The sequence below is a fragment of the Microtus oregoni genome, unplaced genomic scaffold (assembly GCF_018167655.1).
Source record: "Microtus oregoni isolate MIOR12 unplaced genomic scaffold, Mior012 000016F_ref0000370, whole genome shotgun sequence".
NCBI lineage: Eukaryota > Metazoa > Chordata > Mammalia > Rodentia > Cricetidae > Microtus > Microtus oregoni.
The window spans coordinates 4,213,155-4,233,957 of NW_024543075.1; the positions used below are offsets into that span (position 1 = coordinate 4,213,155).

Genomic DNA, 20,803 nt, shown 5'->3' on the forward strand with positions numbered 1-20,803 from the left:
TACTTCTTCCCCCTGAGTGATGGAATTAAAGATGAACACCACTACACCTAGCGTTTTTATTTGTTTGTTTGCTTGTTTGTTTTGGTTTTTCAAGGCAGGGTTTCTCTGCGTGTTGCTCTGGCTGTCCTGGAACTCGGGCTGTAGACCAGGCTGGCCTCAACTCACAGAGATCTGCCTGTCTCTGCCTCCCTAGTGCTGGGATTAAAGGTGTGTGCCACCACTGCCCAGCTATTATTTATTTTTGTTTAATTAAAATACAATTACATCATTTCTACCTTCTGTCCTACTCCTCCCACGTATGCCCCTCCCAAATTCACGGGGCCTCTTTTTAGCCATTGTTGTTACACATACATATACATGAATAAATGTATAAACACAACCTGTTGAGTCTCTTCAGTGTTGATGTAAATCCACCAATTGAGAATAAGACCACTACCTCAATTTAAAGCACAATTTGAAGCAAGCTTTAACTAAATACTGGCCAGGTGGATGGGCTTTGGTCAGGTCCATATCTGGTTCTCCAGAAAATGGACCTGAATCAAATTTTGCAAGGACTTAAGAAGGAAAATCCATAATTCATTACATTTCCCATCAGGCCCAGTCAGGAGCAAGCATACTTCCTGATATACCTCCAGCCTATACCCGATCACAGGCAAGCATACATCCTGATATATTCCCTGCTTGAGAACCTCCTGCCCACAGTGATTAAAAGCACTTCTAGTGCAGAGGGGTCAAACAAACTTGTTTAGGGGAGTGAAAGCACGTGACTTGCTTTCTCCCGTAAACGATAGCCTCCAGCATTTCAGGAAATATCTGTCCTTGGGCAAGGGTGTGTACAGCAGAGGCATTTTTGTTTCCTGGCTCTCTTAAGTAATTGTTGGGTCTGGGCACAGTTGGGCAATGATGGGGGGGGGGGGGCAGACCACCAAAGACTATTAAACCAGAAGCAAACTTTATTTCAGGAAAAGAAAAAAATTGCATGGGGCACACAAAGCTTATCAGCTGTAGCTGTGACCACAGCCAGAGATGGCTTCTGTAGCTATGACAAAGGGCGGTTTCCAAAGTCCCCTTTTTAGAGCAAGAAGCAAGCATTAGGCATGAACAAAAGAATTTTTACAATCTCAAGGTAAAACTCAGATAAAAATTGCTTTTTTAAAAAGTTTCTATTGACAGGTTTTTGGTTTTTTTTCCAGTTAAACTAGTGTTTGTATTTAGCCCGTTTTTTTTCCCCTCTGGCATTTCCTGATGGTGTTTACCAAAGTTCTACACTCCCCTGATACTCCCATCTTTGCATAGCAGGGAAGGGTATGGGATAATGCACAACCAAAAAGTCACATACATCCCATCATTTAAAAGTTAGCTTAGCTCACGTCAGATGCTGGTCATGAGTAGCTGGGGAGTTATCTAAAGCTGACCCTCAGTTTGCAGAGGGCCACTCCAGTCTTGCACACAGAGCTATGGGTTGCTTGTAAAACAAAGTAACCCACTGTTAATAGTTAATCCTTGCCGGGCAGTGGTGGCGCACGCCTTTAATCCCAGCACTCGGGAGGCAGAGGCAGGCGGATCTCTGTGAGTTCGAGACCAGCCTGGTCTACAAGAGCTAGTTCCAGGACAGGCTCCAAAGCCACAGAGAAACCCTGTCTCGAAAAACAAAACAAAAATAGTTAATCCTTAAACTGCTGACAAAGCTGCCGACAGCCTGCTCTCTTCCTCTTAGGCTTCCAACTTTAATTCTTTATCTCTACATTCCTGTTTTTGGAACCTATATTTCTATATTCTTGTTCTTAGACTGATCAGTAATTAAAACTTAAAATGTAACTCTGGCTCTCACATTGCCTTCCAGTTGGTGTTTTTAGGGCTGACCACTTGGTACTGAACACCAATAGGAGGTGTTGTAATGGATTAATAAAAATTGCTGCGGATCCCCGAGTAGCTTCTTTGGCAGAAATGCTGCAGGTCCCTGAGCGGCAGCAGGCAGCGGGCCACGTGGTGGCAGGCAGGGGGCAGCGAGTCTCAAAAGCAGCCAGTCCTAGGCAGGGACTGCTCTGAAGGCAGCTGGTCCTGGGCAGGGAACCATGCGGTGGTGGGGGCCCCTGCGGTGGTGGGGGCGAGAGACAGACTGATAGGCACGCCATGCAGAGTGAGGTTGGATATTTATTAAGTGGGTTATGGAAGTATAGAAGGGAAGGGAGAGAAGAGCAGAGAGAGAGAGAGAGAGAGAGAGAGAGAGAGAGAGAGGTGGGGGGAGAGGAAAGGAAGAAGATGTCTCTTGGAGAAGGAGATGGAAAAGAGAGCAAACTCAGGCTGGAAGCTGAAGATCAGCCTGTCTCAGCAGATGGGGGAGGGAGTGGGCGTGGCTTTTCTCTTAAAGAGACAACAATCATTACAAGTGTGAAATTGAAACAGGAGCCACATTGTTGTTAAGGAGGTACATTGTTACATTATTATTAAGTAGCCATACTTTACAAGAATACGTTTCTGTTTCCAAGACCTAATGTATCCTGCAAATCCTTATTTCAGCCTTTGCAGGACTTGTGACCCCACGATGTGTGCCCACCTCTTTTCCTTGCTAAACTCCTGAACCTTGACAGAAGATTGCCCTTTGCCTTACTAAACCATGTCTTCCCAGACACCTTGATGGCTCCTCTTCCACAGGATGTGTTTTTGCTCTTATTTTTATTGCCTCTTCTAACAGCCAATTATCTCAACACCTGTTTTATATCAACCCTAACCTTTCTCCATAAAAGGGACCTCAAAAGCCAGTGAAGGACTACTCTCTGAAATCCCGACTTTGGGAGAGGTTGCTGACTGGCCAGTACTAAATACAGCTTGCTTTAACCAGACAGTCATGGAATTGTTTACGGGTATTTTGCTTTTGTTTTTGTTTTTTTCCCCACGTCACACTGAGGCTGGCTCCTCCCAGGGGAAGACTAATTCTCCCTTTTCAGCAGGCAGTTGTTAATAGATTATAGCTCCATCTAGGGATGGAGCCCCATGAGCTTTCCCTGTCTACGTTTGGATGTCATCTGTTGTTGGAATTGTACAGATCTTAGACTGCCATGTTGTTCCCCACCACAGCCAGCCTTGCCCCTGCATCTTGATGTTAGGTCCAGGGAGTTATGCTATTCATGTGTCAGTGGCTCTGCATCCAACAGTTATTCTCTTCCTTTTGATTAGCTGTGGCTTTGTGCCATGTCCTCCTTTGTCAGGTTCCAAGAAATTCTTTTTCCCAAGGTCTGGCATTTAGACAGTGAAAGACCCCTAGTGTGGGGAGACTCTCATTCAAGTCTTGGGATAACACGGCCCCCCTCCCCCAGTAACTCACGAGAGACCCCGTCCTTGCTGCAATCACACAAGGTTTGATTGACAAGACAGGAACCAGTGCACTGGGGCTGAGACTCATAACCCACGCAGGGGAGGAGTTTGACCCCAGGAGTAACTGGGAGAAGAGGTTTTTAAAGGAAGAAACCACAGCCCAGTAATCTGAAAGGGGTAGGGAGGGTGTCACAGAAAATTCCGAAAATACCAGTGATGATCACAAGGGGGCAACTCTGTGTTTCTCGATTATACTCAAGATTACAATCTAACTTTATCTTCAGCTAGTTCCTGAAACTGAACCGGCTAATCCTAGATTTCTGATTCTTCTCTCCCTGCTTAGATTTTTGGCTCTATTTTTTCCTGGATTTATCCAGGTCTTTCAACAGCATTCCCTCGGTGACTTGAGAAGTTAGTTCCTACTTGCTAAAAGGAATCCTTATCTTGGGCAAAAGGAATGCCTGACTCTTCCACCAACACACACCTGTGGTGGCTATTAGCATATCAAGGGCCTCTGAGCGCCTGTTCCGCACTTGAAAGCCCCTTACACCAGTTCACAGGCTTCCTTCCTCCCAGGTACCCCTTCCCTTATAACCCTGGAGCTGTGGCCCCACTCCCACTTTCTCTGTTTATGGTAATGTGGAACAAACTTTCCCCTTTTCACCTACAGAGCTTCACTTTTGGTTTCTTTCCTTTACTCAGCGAGCGTTCGCACTGGCCTTCCCTAACTTGACTGTCTCCTTCCTTGACCCTCTGGATATTCTCTTTTGCTCAAGGGATCCACCTCCCACCTTCCCCCATCCCCTTGGTCACCCGTTCCATGCCATTTCCACGGCCTTTTGCCCTGCTGCTTGCTGACCTCCATCGCTGCACCTGCCAAGACAAAAAAGATTGACTGTCTTTTCTCCATCTCCCTTGTCCTGTAAGATTTACAGCTCGCCTGCTGAGATAACTAATCTTGGTTGTCAGTTTGACCACATCTGGAATCAACTGAAACCTAAGCAACCGGGCACACCTGTGAGAGTTTTTCATGACTGGATCATTTTGAGGTGGGTGCCCCATCCTGAATCAGGGATATCTGAGGTAAGAACACCCACCTTAAATCTGAGCCACCACAGCCTACATAAAAGGACATGGTAATTAGCTGGTATTCATAGAGTGAACACCAGCAGACATGCAGCCTCTTGGACAGAACAATGAACAGATTCTTGAGCTTTCCAACAGGAGACAGCCATTGTTGGACTAGCTGGAACCACAGCCATGATACATAAAACACGGTAAATACCTATATAATCAGGTGTACATGAAACATGGTATATATTTATGTGATATAGGTACCTGTATCATGCTTCTATATCACACATACTTACATATTATTTACTGGATGATATATATCATTTGTGAACTTACTGTCTGTCTCTTTGCTAGGTCCAGAACACAAACTCCAGGAAGGCAGATGTGGTAATGGGAAATGGCCTCCAGAGATTCAGGTATTTGAAGCTTGGATCCCAGTTGGTGGTACTTTTTGGGAAGGTTTAGGAGGCCACTCTAATAAATCCCATATACATATACATGCATATATTTTTTCTATCAGTTCTGTTCCTCTGAAGAACCCTTACTAATAATACACTTGCAATACATAGCCAAAGAGTTCTCTAGTCCCCTCTAGAATACTCTTTTCAGGATACTGAGACTCCAAAATAGGACCTCCAGATTCTCAGTCAACACTAGCAATAACTATGTATGATTTTGCAGTTTTTGAAATTACATTGCTCAAAGGATATAATTTACAGCCAGGTTCAAAGTTTAAGCAAAGTTAAAGATTAAGTAAAGTTTAAAAGTTAAATAAAATGATGTGAGCTGGCTTACTCGTTCTCTCAGTGAATTTCCTTTTGTAACTGAGTTTGTAAGGTGGTTTATGAGGTACATTGTTCAGTTATATGGGAAAGAGATGGCTGACATTGAATTTGAAGCCAGCCTGGTCTACAGAGTGAGTTCTAGGATAGCTAGAGCTACATAGTGAGACCCTGTCTTGAAAACAAAACAAAACAAAACCAAAAAACAAAAGGAAAGGGTCATAGACTGGTTGCATAGCATGTGCCAAGCCACGGGCTTACTCTGTAGCACTGCTTAAACCACACAGTGACACCTTGTAATCACGCTGGTGTGGAGGGACAGGAAGATCGGAAGTTCAAAGTCATCTTCTACACAGTGAGTTGGAGGCCAGCCTGGGTATATAAGACCATGGGCCTTAAGACAAAATGAAACAACTCATAAACGTTCTGGCCCTAAGAAAGTACATTGCGCTTGTTTACGAAATTCTTATTTGAGAGTAGGAGAGATGGCTCAGTGGGTAAAGTAATCGCTCTACAAGCATTAGGACCCGAGTTCAAATCCCCAGCACCCATACAGCCCAAGCTCTTAACCACTGAACCGTCTCTCCAGACCCAGGAAACACCATTTCCAATTTGAAATGTCTTAAGAAGAGGAATGCTGTCTTTGTAGGTGATGTTTATTTGAGCAGTTGTATTGAAAATCTTGGTTCTTTAGCCAGGCATAGTGGTACATAGGTGGATCACTGTGAGTTTGAGTTCAGCCTGGTCTACATAGTGAGTTCTAGTGTATCCAGGGTCACATAGACACTGTCTCATAAAACTGAAATAAAGAAAGAAGGTCTTAACTTTCAAGAGTAGAAAATACAAACCAGAACTTAAGTCCTTTTTCTTTTCATGCTGTCTCAATTTCCCATCTTCCTGCACATACTTATTATATTATGTGTTAATCTATAACATGTGTGTCTATGTATGTATATACCGTGTGTATCACACTTTGTTTTATTTGTGTATTTCACATGTAATTGATGTATCACACCCCTAATTATTGCATGTTTTAGACATACATTTAATGTATTATATACTATATATTACTGTATTTTGTTCTTATATTAGATTGGTATTAACCATGTTTTATGTATCAATACATATCTATGATTATACATCATACATATTTACATATTATATATTTATCTATCACATATTTACTGAATGATATTCATTGTATCATCTATGTACTTATTGTCTGTCTCTCTGCTAGGTCCAGAACACCAGCTCCAGGAAGGCAAGTGTGGTGATTTTGATTACAAATGTTCCCCAGCTGGGTAGTGGCACCATGTGCCTTTAATCCCAGCACTCAGGAGGCAGAGGCAGGGGTTCTCTATGAGTTCCAGGCCAGTCTGGTCTACAGGGTGAGTTCCAGGACAGCCAGGACTATTCCACAGAGAAACCCTGTCTCGAAAAAGACCAAAAACCAAACCAACCAAACAAAACCAAAAGACGCAACCAACCAACAAACAGAAGGAAATGTTCCCTATAGACTCAGGTATTTGAACATTTGGGTCCCAGTTGGTGACACTGTTTGGGAAGGTTTAGGAGGTGCGGTCTTGCTGGAAGATGCATGTCACTGGGTAAGCTTTAAGAGATTACATCCTTGCCCCACTTCCTCTCTCTACTTCATGCTAGCCTTTGACAATATGAGCTCTCAGCATTCTGTCCCTGCCACTGTACCTGCCGACTGCTGCTCTGCCTTCCTGCCGTGAGGGACTCTCATTCCTCTGAAACTGTAAGCAAAAATAAACACTCTCTTCCTTAAGTTGCCTTTATCCTGCTTTTAGTTTTTTATTTTTATTTTTTTTATAGCAACAGAAAAGTAACTAATGTAGAAGTTGGTACCAAGAATGGGTTTTTGCTTCAAAGAACCTGGCCATGTTGGGTTTTAGAATGTGGAAGACTTTGGAACTTTAGACTAGAACAATGATTGGATGCTTTAAGTAGAGCTCAAAGGGCCATTCTAATCAGATCCTGAAAGACAGTAGTACTGAGAACAATTTAGAACATAGAGGTCCAGCTCAAGAGATTTTAGAGGGGAACAATGTTTCCAACTCAGCTATAAGCTGTTCGTGTGATAATTTGGCAAAAAAACTGGTTGCTTTCTGCCCTTGTCCTAAGAACTTGTCCGAGGTCAAATTTTAAAATAATGGGCTAATTTCTCTAGTGGAAGAAAATTCAAGACAACATAATCTTGAATCTGTACATGGTTGTTACTGATAACACTTATGCATGTGATGGAGGAAGGTCATTGGCTAATAAAGGAACTGCCTTGGCCCATTTTATTGGTTAGAGGATAGGTGGGAGGAGTAAACAGAACAGGACGCTGGGAGGAAGAGGAAGTGAGTTCAGTCTCGACAGCTCTCCTCTCTGGAGCAGACGCCTGAGAGAGACGCCATGCCCTGCTCCTGGGATGAAGCTCCGACCCAGGATGGACATAGGCTAGAATCTTCCTGGTAAGCGCACCTTGGGGTGCTACACACAGATGATTAGAAATGGGCTAAATTAATATGTGAGAATTAGCCTAGAAGAGAATGGGCCAAGCAGTGTTTAAATGAATACAGTTTGTGTGTTGTTATTTCGGGCATAAGCTAGCCGGGCAGGCGGCTGGGGGTGCGGAGAACGCAGCCCCGCCACCCTTATTACTACATGCATGTCTACAGTGAAAAAGAGCAAGTAGGGTAAAATACAAACTGTACAGTTCGGAGAGGAAAGGGCACTAGGATGCCTACTGTATCCAGAGCTTGGGCTGGAAGAGAGAAGTGTAATTGTTAAGGAGACTAGTGTCATTAAGGAGAGAATCACTCTTGCTGGGTAGTGGTGGCAAGCCTGGTCTACAAGGCCAGCCTGATCTATAGAGCAAGTTCCAGCACAACCAGGGCTGTGCTACAGAGAAACCCGTGTTAAAAAGCCAGAAACAAACAATCAAACAAACAAAAACACAACAAAACATCTCCCCCAAACAAATAACAACAAAACCCAACCTCCCTGTAAAACAAACAAGCAAACAAAAACCACCAACAAAAAACAACCTCCCCCCAAAACAAACAAATAAAAACCTAAAAAAAAAACATCAAAACCAAAACCAACCGAATAAAAAAATCCAAAACAAAACAAAACAGGAGCTAACAGTAAGATGTTGTAAGGTTTGAAAAAAAGGTATTTTGCAAACAGGTTGAACTTACAGTCTCCTCAGGAATAGGAGACCGAAGCACCCAAGACTAAAAGCAGAACTCCTCTCTGTAGCAGGTGAGCAAGTGATTACAAAACTGAAATTTTCAGTTACCTTTATTATCATGGGAAAAGTACTGTTGTGGGTTTATGGTCAGACAGTTTCAGTAAAATTCCAGGAAACAACTGAAGCAGTTTATGACATGTGAATCGCAAGATTATAGAGGAAGAATGAATTTAAAAAAAAAAAGACAAGTTGACCTTTAGCTTAACTTTTAGCTTGGAGCATGATTAAAGCAAACACTATAGGGACCAATACAGAAATAAATAAAAATTTACCTTAAAGGGAAATGGAGTAATGTTGTGGAATATTAGCTAAGATGTGTTGTATTCTTCTGCGCTGTGGAATGTTGGTTTAATGATGCTGCATTTAATGTTGCATTCTTTTATGTTGCATTTGTGTAACTCTGTGAAGCTGTGTTACTGTGCCTGTTTAAAGCACCTGATTGGCCTAATAAAGAGCTGAAAGGCCAATAGCAAGGCAGGAGAGAAAGATAGGTCTGTTTTATCACAGTGAAGAGGCACGATGACCAATGCAGCTTATAGAAGGAAGCATTTAATTGGGCCTGGCTTACAGTTTCAGAGGATTAGTCCTCCATGATCATCATGGCAGAGAGCATGGCAGCAGGCAGATAGGCATGGTGCTGGGGCAGTAGCTGAGAGCTCACATTTGGTCTGCAAGTTGGAGGTAGAGGGAGAGAGCAAGGCTAGGCCTAGCATGGGCTTTTGAAATCTCACCCCCCCCCCATCCCAATGACACAGCTCCTCCAACAAGGCCACGCTTTCTAATTCTTCCCAAACAGTTCCACCAACTAGGAGCTAGACATTCAAAGATATGAGCCTGTGGGGGCCTTCTCATTCAAACTACCACAATAATTGCACACTTAATTTCCAGTTGGTGACACTCTTAGGAATATATGTCAGGGAGGCAGGCTTTGAGAGTAAAAGGACTAGTCTCATTTCTAGTTCATGCTTTGCTTTGTGCTTGTGGTTCAAGATGTGAACCCCCAGTTTCTACTCCAGTTGACACACCTGCTGCTTGCTGCCATGCTTCCCAGCCTGGGCGGGCCCTTCTCCCTCTGGAACTGTAAGCCCAAGTCAAGTCTTCATATAATGAGTTGTTTCTAGCCATGGCGCTTTATCACAGCACTAGAAAAGTAACTGAGAGTGTAGGCTTTTGTGTTTTTCATTTTAGAGGATGGAGGAATGAATCTCTAAAGGGATTGTGGAGGGAATTTCCCCTGGGGAGTAAGGGGCTCATTGCAGTGCTGAGCAGAGAAGACTCAGTTCTGGGGCATGCATGGCTCATCCTGATTCGCAAGGCCACACCTCTCTTGCAGTCAGGCCAGCATGCCAAGCCCATTTCTTCAGTGATGGACTGTGATTAAACCTCACTCTGTATATGTGGTTATAGGAAAAGTTGTGCCAACACCTACTTTTGTTGGAGGAGGTCACTTGTTGGTTCCCGGCTGCTTAGCCCCGAAATAATCACACAGAAACTGTATTATTTAAATGAATGCTTGGCTTATTACCTCTAGCTTCTTATTGGCTAACTATTACATATTAATTTAACCCATTTCTAGTAATTTCTGTGTCACCATGTTGCTGTGGCTTACTGGCTAAAGTTCCAGCATCTGGTCTCTGGTGGGACTTCATGGCATCTCCCTGACTCCGCCCTTCTTTCTCCCAGCATACAACCAACTTTCCCCGCCCAGTTCTGTTCTTCCCTGCAATAGGCTCAAAGCAGTTCTTTATTCATTAACCAATAAAAGTAACACATAGACAGAAGGACCCCCCACACTATTTCCCCTTTTCTGTTTAAACAAAAAAGGAAGGCTTTAACTTTAACATAGTAAAATTACATATAACAAAACAGTTATCAAGCAAGAATTACAGTTAAAATATTTATATCTACTTTATCTTTTATCATAACTAAGGAAAACTATAACTATAAATTCTTCAACTCCATCAAAGACTCCAGAAAGATATGATATTACTTAAGTAAACAGGAAGTACATTATAAGCAACTTCCAAAACTCTAGAATTGACAAAGACATCTCACTGCCTGGACAGTCACCCAAAGTTTTCCTGTACCATTGGGGCATCTATCTTCAGCCTATAGGCCTATTTGTATCCAGCAGACTTTTCCATGAAGCAGGAAATTTCAAAGACAGTTCTGCTTATATTGGCAGTTTGCCAGTCACTTCCTTTTGTATCCTGCGGAATGTCTGGCAGACTCTTTCATGTAGCAGGAAAGGACCATCTCACCTTTAGGCAAGTTCAGCAGTCATTTCTCTGTGGGTTCTACATGTCCAGTTTATCAAGCAGTCCAGGCAAGAGCAGTTTCTTGCTAAATGGTCAACCAACTCTTCAATGCCCATCTTCTTCTTGAAGAGCTTGGTGTTGCCAGGAGCAGATGTTTCTCACTGTCATGAAAACTCTTAAGTTCTTAAACATTTTAAATGCCATATTTTGAAGGTCTCTGAAAGATTTGAAGAATACCTATCTAACTGAAATATATCTCTATACATCTAGAAAATCTAACTAACATGACTAAAAGCTTGACTATTATAGATGATTATCTATTAACTTTTATTTCTTAATTTTACATTGCATTTTAAAATGAGCTTCACAAACATAGTACCTTAATCAAGAGCAGAAATATATGTATAACAAAATTGACCTTAAATTTGTATCAATAAAACAAGATCCATACCAATGCAAAGTATCCATCTCCATTACATATCCCCCTTTAAATGTAAATAAACATTTATAGACAATATTTGGGAATATGGACATAGTTCTGTCCAAACTTCTTCCTGCTGTCTATTGGGCAAAGTAATTTTTTGAGGGGTGTTCATGGTGACCTTTCAGGGGGTCGTGGTCTATCAAACAATATTAGTCTGGAAGCAATCCAGAGGTTCTCATTCTCTGTGGAAATAAAAGAAGAACCTCTTTTCCAAAGCAACATATCCTTAAATCAAATTTTAAAGTCACGATACCTTTACGTTGGTTTATCTTACAGCCTGTGCAATGAAATGTCTCTCTATACTTAGCTTCTTCACAATCAAAAAATTTAAAGAAAACACAATAGTATACAGAATCCAGACTCTCTGTGTACATTCCATCATTACGTGACTTATTCTTTTTTTCACTCCTTTTAATCTATGACTATCTATAGTCTTTAAAGTCTTTTTAAAGACTTTGTTTTATTTTTTAAAAAAACATTTACTTCTTTTTATAACTCTCTGTACTCTTTTTCTTCTCTCTCCCAAGCCTACATACATTTATCTATCACTGTGACCCATTTAGAGGTCTTTTATGTCTGAGTCTATCCTATTGTGAATCTGTAATTATTGTCCAGGAGCACTTCTTAAAATGCTAAGCGCTTCTTAAAAACTTAAGCTGTGCCATTGCTAGGGGAAATATGGCACTATCTGCTTGCTCCACACAGTCCAACATGGTGGAAGTCTGCTAGACTGCTGGGTGGGAGCCATCCTCACCACCTCAACTCTGATAACCAGTAGGCCCATGCTGCCACCAAGTAACTTGCAGTACGCTATCCACAAACCCATTTAAATGCTTGATAGCTGAACCTCCCAAAAGAGCCAGAACCGTTGTGCTGGTGAACCAGGAAGTCGCTTTTTTTTTTTTAAGAAGCTGCACAGTTTTTACTGCACCCGGTGGCACCTTACTTGCTGCAAGCCCATCTAGAAAAAAATTGTTGCTACCAAGAAACTGCTAAACTCTGTTCTTTTATGTCGAGAATTCATTCTCAAGCTCTCTCAGGTTTTTAAGTGGATTTTAGGTGGCTACATGGATGCCAATTTGCAGTGAGGAGGAAGGGAGGCCGCTAAGTCTGAAATAATCACACAGAAACTGTATTAATTAAATCACTGCTTGGCCCATTAGCTCTAGCTTCTTATTGGCTAACTCGTACATATTAGTTTAACCCATTTCTAGTAATCTGTATATGGCCACGTGGCTGTGGCTTACCGGCTAAAGTTCCAGTGTCTGGTCTCCGGTGGGGCTACATGGCATCACCCTGTCTCCACCCTTCTTCCTCCCAGCATACAGCCTAGCTTTTCCTGCCTAGTTCTGTTCTTCCCTGCCATAGGCTCAAAGCAGTTCTTTATTCACAGACAGAAGGGGCGTGCATGGCTCGTCCTGATTCTCAAGGCCATGCCTCTCTTGCAGTCCAAGCCAGCATGTCAATCCCATTTCTTCAGTGGTGGACTGTGACTAAACCTTGCCCTGTATATGTGGCTATAGGAAAGGTTGTGCCAACGCCTACTTTGACAGACAAGTGTTACAGAGATCAATGAAAGGGAATCAAAAAATCATTATTGTGTTGGAGACATCCACTGTGTTGCCCCACTCCCTCCCATCATCAAATAAAACTGTCATTCTTTTGGCTCATTGCCCTGCATCTCTCTGGCAGCAAGTCGATTCCTCTGGGTTAAAGTCCCAAGGTTTCCAGAGTGGCATCCTTCTAAAAGCCAACACCCCAAATTCCAGACTGAAATGGTGATCCACCTACCTTCTGCCTATAGAAGGTAATACTCTGGGGCCCTGCATCCACCTATACAAGAGATGTGGGCCAGATCAAATATGAGTAACACCATTAAACAATATGCTCAATTACTGCATATTCTTATTATTGTTGGGATTATCTGCAAGGGACAGATTGGAGGGTACAGAAAGTAAGGTAGCAGTGGTTGTGGGGCTGGGGGAAAAACTAACCTCAGAGTGTCCAAGGCATGGTCGGACATGTACCAGGCCTATCCAGGAGCCATCAAGGGCCTATATCTACCTGGGTCTTTTGTTTGCCCTTCTGTGGCTTCTTGACTTGAAAGACTTGCCTTGAGGGAGAAGCTGGCATCTTCCTGCTTTTGAATGGGGAGAACATCTTCATAAGGGCTTTTATTACAGCATCATTTACCCTGTTCTGGCTTCCAGGGCCTCGGAAGACACTGCTTCATCTCTTGAGAGGCTGAGGATGTGTGTCTAGTTTTGGATGTAGGATGGTCAGGTCTGGCTTTGATGTCTTCACAGCTTGAAGGTCCCTCAGTGACATGTCACTCAGCTCCACAGAGGTCAGACTGCAGCCACATGCATAAGACAGACAGGACAAGGATCAGTTAGGGGCAAGGGTCTATCAGCTGGGGGAAAGAACCCAGGTGAGAGTGGAGTGGTTGGAGCTGTCTGCTTAGCTATAACAGAGACACAAGTACCAGAAGCTTTGGGATCTATTCAAAGTTGAGAGCCTTTGATGGAATATCGACAATGATTAAGGTCACTGGCCCAGATTGTCTCCACAGGCTATGGATATTTATTTGAGACCCAGAGCTTTGGATAGAATCATAGAAAGTGAGTCTTTGTAGGCTGGGTACCCAGCTCTGTGTGTGAACTTGGTCTCAGGGAGGGATTCCTAGGCATCTACTCTAACCTAGAGTTGATAGGCTGTGTCCTCAGTACCATGTCTCCCCTTGCCTTCACCTGAGTGTCTTTAGGCAGCAGTTAGGGTGTTTCAGGGCTGAACACAGGCAGGACACCATGTAGTTAGGCAGCTGACAGCCACTGAGATCCAGGGTGGTCAGGACCCGGCTCTGCTGGAGCAGGATGGCCAAGTACTGGATTGCTTCTTGGAGGTTAGGCATTTGCATCCTGTGGGAAGAGCTGACTTCAGAGGTTGCAGGAGTTGGGATCCCCTACCTCCAACCCTCCAAAACCAGGCCTCACCTGAGTGTCTGCACCTGGCACGTGGGCCAAACCAGTCCGTCACTCAGTAAACGCAGGCCTGCCTCAGTGAGCCGACACTGGAGAAGACCCAGCTCCCTGAGAGCAGGAGCTACCTTCAGGGCCTCAGAGAGGTCTCGACAAACTGCATCAGGTAGTTTGCAGCGTGAAAAGCTGTGGTCAAAAAGTGTGTAGGTTGGTCTGCAAGCCCCTGACCGCTTTTCCGCCTCCAGCTGAACCAACTACCAATCCCCTTGTAGCCTGATGACCAGCCAAGAAATGTATAGCTTTTCATAAATACCCCGTGGGTTCAGTTGGGCCGTCATTCCCAATGGTTGAGCACTTTTACTATTTTAGACTTTTTTTCTATTACAAATCATGAGGTGATCACCTTCATGTACTTCGTTTTCTGGGCCAAATTTTTTTTTTTTCGAGACAGGGTTTCTCTGTAGCTTTGGTGCCTGTCCCAGAACTAGCTTTTGTAGACCAGGCTGGCCTCGAACTCCCAGAGATTCGCCTGCCTCTGCCTCCCGAGTGCTGGGATTAAAGGCGTGTGCCACCACCGCCCGGCTGAGCCAAATCTTTTTGGGTCTTTTGTTTTATTTTCAGGGTGCTGGACCCTTCCCCCCACAAACCCAGCCTTCTACCTCATCCTCTATTGAAGCATGACCATCTGCTTCACCGTGGCCTGTCACTATTATTCTTATAACTTTCCTTACTCTCTGCTCAACAGTGATAGCTAAAATAAGAACTCTACCCATGGAGCCTCAGCAAATCTTATATCAATCTCGAGGTGGAATTAAATTATCTGGATATATATATATATATTTCCAAGACAGGGTTTCTCTGTGTAGCCCTGGTCATTCTGGAACTCACTTTGTATCACTTTGTAGCCCAGTCTGGCCTCGAACTCAAAGATTCACCTGCCTCTTCCTCCTGAGTGCTGGGAGTAAAGGTATGAGCTCCCACTACCCAGCTCAATAATAAGATTATTATTATTTTGAGTATATACTTATATTCTTTTAAAAGAGGATTTGTTTATTTATTATATATACAGTGTTCTGTCTGCATGCATGCCTGCATACTAGAAGAGGTAACCAGATCTCATTACAGATGGTTGTGAGCCACCAAGTAGTTGGTGGGAATTGAACTCAGGACTGTTGGAAAAGCAGCCAGTGCTCTTAACCTCTGAGCCATCCCAGCCCTCAGCTGGTTATGTCTTACAGGGAGGACACCAAAGCATGGGCAGACTGATTTGCTCAAGGGTACAGAGAGTCAGGATGCACTAGCTGGTGACCCCTCTGAACACTTTCCTTCCAAGAGATGGCCCAGCAGTCTCCAAGAGCACCAGGGAGCTTCCTTCCATAGGAAAACACTGTTGCTTTTTCCGTCTCTCCCCATAGGCTGTGCAGCATCCCGTTTCCCACAAAGCCTAGCAACAGCCTTCCTCTGCCAGAACTTAATAGTGATGGAACCTGGTTAAGCTCGCCTCCTATGTTCCCAGCCTTCCTCAGAGGGCAAATTCTGTCTCTGTACCGGGCACCCAGCTTGGAATCCCCTCCATGCTGAGGCATGGTGACTCACATCAGGATATGCAGGCCACATTGTTGGGACGTCATGGCCTCACAGAGTGGACGCAGCAGGGAGACTGGGGGTTGTTTCGTGGTGTTTTGAGAACTGTAGGGAGAGAAAAAACAAGGTTGATGACCATAATGCTCCTTCCAGGCCTTTTTAGAAAGGACTCAGTTTTTCCTTTGTAATGTCCTAGGGTTCCAGAACTGACTCTGTCACTTATCCCACATCCCTTGTGTTTCCCCATCCCGACCCTCCACAACAAACTTGAACAAAACCCAAGAGTGGGCCTGTAGGTCGCTAGGACCAGGTCTTGCCACTGTCTTGGTGTATACTCTCAACAGATGGTGAGTCTTGGGATGGGTATTGAACAGAACTTAGTTCATAGAGAGCAAATGTCCTTGTCTGTGTAGGAACCTAGGATCTGGTGGAGCTGGGCTATGGAATAGTGCAATCGGTACCTTGGAGCCAGCGGTTGGACCCAAGTGGTGAAGTCAGGGTAGACTTTGAAGATAGACAGCAAATAGCGTTGGGGCAGAGGTACAAGGCTCAGCACACAGAGGACATGGAATACCAGAATGTATGAGAAACTGCATCAGGGAGGGGCCTAGGTCGCTTCTTGGAGCAATGTTGGCTTTGCTGGGAAGGTTGCCTTGATCTGCATAAGGCATGGTGAGGTCACTCTGGGGAAGAAGAGAGACAGCTACCTTGCAAAGGGTGGGTCATCAGGTGTGGACCTGTTTCCCAGCCCAGCGGGCACACATACTGCGCTGGTGAGAACAGCCTTGCCCTCTAGACTCACCCCTTCAGCCGCTTCATCAGACTCTTTTTCTTCTTCTCCTTTACCTCCACCAGCCCACAGTTGACCAGTTTCAGAGCCTGACCAGCTGGGCAGCACCGGACGCAGTAGCTCAGGACCTCGAGGTCCATGCGGGTGAACCGAACTCGCTCCAGGACTATCTCTGGAAGGTTGGTGAGAGACTGGCGAACAAAAGCATCCTCTTGTGTCTCATACAGGCAGTACAACAGTTCCAGTCCAAAGTTGAGGTCCTCCTCATCCTCCTCTGGTTCCTCAGTGTCCTCCAGCTCATCATTCTTTTCTGGCCCTACTGGAGCCACTTTGGGGTGGCTCTGTCCTTGTACCCACCGTAGGGTGTCCTGTTTCACGCGTTCTGGCACCACACAGCCAAAATAACGTTCAACGTCACGAACCCTTTCTGCACTCAGCAGTCCGAAGAGGAAGCGGGTGGTGAGTGCAAGATGACCACGCAACTCTGCGTCAGAGTTCAGGAGCATCTTCACACCTCCCGCAGGTGCCCCTGGAGCCCCCTCAGCCTCCAGTAGGTAGGACAATGCAGCCAAGAACTCCTGGAAGCTCTGGTCAATGAACTGGTAGGTGACCTCCTTTTCTAGAACGCCCAGCACTTCTTTCTTGCTGAGAAACAATGTCTGAACTTGAGAGCCCTGAAGCTTCAACTGCGCCAGGTCATTTTCTGAGAACTGTGCTTGATGCTTCAGGATGCCCTCCCGGGCCAGACGGCACAGCGTGCGCAGTTCTCCCTGCACCCGGGGTCCATTGGTGCCTGCAGACTTCAGCATGCTGGCGATGAAGAGCAGGTACACCGATGTCGTGGTCTTGGAGGTACGAGACAGATCCTGGCCCAACTCCAGTTGCTGCTGCAGCACCGTGCACACGATCCAGCACACGAAGGGCACGAAGCACAGCGCAAACAACGTCTCATTCTCTTTCACAAAGCGGTAAGCGCGCTCTGCCTTCCTCTCATCCCTGAAGAACTTGAAGAAATACTTCTTCTTGTCTTTGTCTGAGAAGCCGCGTACTTCTGCGCACTGTGGCGAGCCCAGTCTGCCCCGCAGAGTCCCTGGGGCGACATTGCGTGTAGTCACCAGCAAGCGAGCCAAGGGCAGCAGCTCCTGGCTCAGCAGTCCTCTCAGAACTCTCAAGCCACTTGTAGCCTCGAAAGGGTCTTTGCAGGGGGCGGCCTCCGGGGCTCCAACAGCAGGCAGCTCGTCTGCACCGTCCAGGATAAACAGTAGGCGCTGGGGAAGCGCCAGTATCTGCCGCACCGGAGCCTTGCGGTCCGGACACTGGTCAAGGATCAGGTCTGCCAAGCTGCGCGTACCCGGACTCTCCAGCAGCTCGCCGCACGGCATAAAGAAGGCGAAGTCCACCTGGCCGTGGTATAGCTTGCCGGCAGCCCAATCATAGAGGATTTTCTTGGCGGCCATGGTCTTGCCAATGCCCGCCGGGCCCTGTAGTACTACGGTCAGCGGCCGCAGGCCCTCGTCATCTCCCCGGAAGAGCTTATTAAAGGTGTGCGTATCCGAGCGCCTCGCGCGCTCAGGCTCCGGCTCCTCCGACGGCCCCAGCAGCTCATCCTCCACGGCGTTGCTCCCCGGAGCGATAAGCAGCTTGGTGAAGCGCTTGTTGATCTTCACGGAGCGGGCGTTTCTCTCCTTCACTTTAGCGTGCTGTAGAAGCACGTGCTCGCGGTATTTCTTCTTGTACTCTGTAAGGTGTGAGACCGGGGAAGGTAGAGATGGACTTGCCGCCGCCCTGGAACCAACGCCCTGCCTGTCTAAACCTGGCCTCACTTTCTTTTATTGTGTCATGGCTTCCTCCTCCAGCTACCTCACCCACACCCAAGGACCCCCAAGCAGTAATAGTGTGTGCCCCGCCGAACTTACCCGACAGGGAGACAACCACTGAGCTGGGGCCGAGTTCTGGAAGAAAAACCCAACATAAGGCTCAATGAGCATGAGGGATGGGGCAAGGCATTTCCCTGGAAGTCTCTGGAACAGTACCCCCGCCCCGTGCACGATTTTTTTTTTTTTTTGGCTCGTTCTCGGGAGTAGCACAGCTTCTTGTGGTGGAGGAGAGGACGGAGTAAATCTCAACTGATTCCGCCCCATGTAACCCAACCCAGCTTACGCTGCAGCTGCTGCGCCTTGAGCCGCACCGCCACATCTCGAGCATCCGCCTTCTTCAGGATCTTTCGGGTCACATCCACGGCTGGCTCTGACCCATAAAACTGGGTCAGCTTGTCGACGAGGTCCACGGCGTCTGAGTTCTCCAGTCGCCCCCAAGGGATGCTCCGGCCATCCAGGGGCGCATCCCGCAGCTTGTGGCGAAAGCGCTTTAGCTGCTCCTGGCTCAAGTCTTCTAGTGCGGCCAGAATCAGCTCCCTTGCCAGCGCCTCCCGGCTGGGAATGAGCAGAATTATTACTGATGTGACCTGCAAGAGACCTGTCCCCAAACCTCCAAAGCACCCCTCGCGCCTCGCACATTCTCCACAGGGAGCCCCAGGACAATGTGCTTCTAATTTCTAACTGCTTGTGGTGAAGTGGACCACTCCACATCTAGCTTTCCTGCGTCCTTCCTTTCACACGCCTGGCCACACCGGATAAAGCCAGTTAAGGTCTCTACACGGGTCTGTGCTCTCCTTTGTCCCTTTGATAGCGCTCTAGCACAGCTCGCCTAGGACATAGTGAGCAGATAGGCCTGGCCCTGGCAGAGTTCCTAAGTTCTGCACTCCAAGCCCGTGTAGCACACCTTGGTAAGTCCTTTCTGGACCACAGGCACCAGGGCCTGGGTCTGAGTTCCTTGTGGGGAGCAGACTCATAAATGACCCAGCTTGAGGTTGGGGGTGTATGGGCAGGCAGAGTTGCAATAGAAGATGGGTTTTAATCAGCAGCCCAGGACAGGCTCTCGAAGTGAGCCCACTCCTTTGGAAAGTTTCCCCTGAAAGGCACACTCACCTGGAGCAGGGGGCCCCAGCCGCATCCATGGGGTCCCGTCACAGGATCTAATGCTCAGAGGTAGATACAGGGAGCAGAGGTGATCTTTCCCTGGCTAAACTGGTTTCATCCTGGGACTGGGTGCGGGGGTTGCTCAGCCTTGTCCATTTCGGCTCAGCTAGAGTCTTGCTGAGAGCGTCACAAGGCTCCCTCACTTAAGCACAGTTCAGGCTTAAAGGGTGGTGACCTTTGGTTTTCTTCTATTTTATTCTATCAGTACTCCTCCTACCAGGTGTGGCATCCAAGCAGCTGTGTAAAGGTGATTCAGGTTGTCAGAAATCGCCTTAGGTGACTTTAATTTTGCAGACTGGGTGTGAAGGCAAAGGGGGAGTGTGTGGGCAGGGCTTTGTGGAAAGGTTCTAACCAGGGGAAGTGGGGGGGGGGGGGGCGGGCCCTGAACTCTGCTGCCTGCTAATCCTCCCACACCCAGCTAAGGGGCAGAGATTGGATGCTTCTGACCTTAGGACCCGCAGGTGACTACAGGGACGTGGAGCTCCACTGACTGTGTGGGATGGTCGTGAGATAGCCATGCGTGTGTAGCGCCACATGGCAAAGATAGCGTGGCGTTCGAGTGCAGGAATACCTTTACAGTCCCTGAAGACACAGTTCACACACGCAAAGCTCTATTGCCCTTTACAGCGCATCCTTTTCTTTAAGTTCTTGAGAGCAAGTCTGCTTTGTCTCCCTCTCTTCGCTTTTGAAGGTAGACGATGCAATGCCAAGTGAGGGCCAGTGAGATGCCTTCTCAGATAATGGCGCTCGCCTGACAACCTGAGCTCCGCCCCTGGAACCTACATAAAGATGGAAGGAGAGAACCAACTCCATGAAGTCGTCCTCTGACCCCCATACCTAAGCTGTGGAATGCATACCTCCCAACAGTAAATGTTTCAAAGTGGGAGGCTGAAGAGATAGACAGCACATAAGAGAACTTGCTGCTCACGCAGAGGGCTAGTTTAGTTTCCAGCACCCACGTTAAATAGCTAACAACCACCTATAACTTCAGCTTCAGGCCATCCAGCTTTCTCCTCTGGGCTCTGTAGGTACCCCCACACAAGTGTGCGTGCATACACACGCATGTGTGTGTGTCCACCACATGCATGCCTAAAAAAAAAGCAGGGGTTGAAGAGATGACTCAACAGTTAAAAACACTGATTGTGAGTAGGGCAGTGATGGTGCACACCTTTAAACCCAGCACTCTGGGTAGCAGAGGCAGTCAGATCTCTGAGTTCAAGGCCAGCCTGGTCTAC

At 46.2% G+C, this 20,803-nt stretch overlaps 1 protein-coding gene across 1 annotated transcript; it reads right to left on the reverse strand.

The window, feature by feature from the left end:
* Positions 1-13,066: 13,066 nt before the first annotated feature.
* Positions 13,067-19,748, reverse strand: Nlrp6 (NLR family pyrin domain containing 6). Its single transcript, XM_041667279.1, has 8 exons — positions 19,518-19,748; positions 18,691-18,962; positions 18,447-18,482; positions 16,543-18,268; positions 15,753-15,845; positions 14,172-14,342; positions 13,929-14,096; positions 13,067-13,531 (listed from the first exon to the last, which is right to left on the reverse strand). The coding sequence occupies exons 1-8, from the start codon at positions 19,544-19,546 to the stop codon at positions 13,408-13,410; spliced, it is 2,619 nt and encodes an 872-aa protein (XP_041523213.1). The 5' UTR covers positions 19,547-19,748; the 3' UTR covers positions 13,067-13,407.
* Between the last annotated feature and the right edge of the window lie 1,055 nt (positions 19,749-20,803).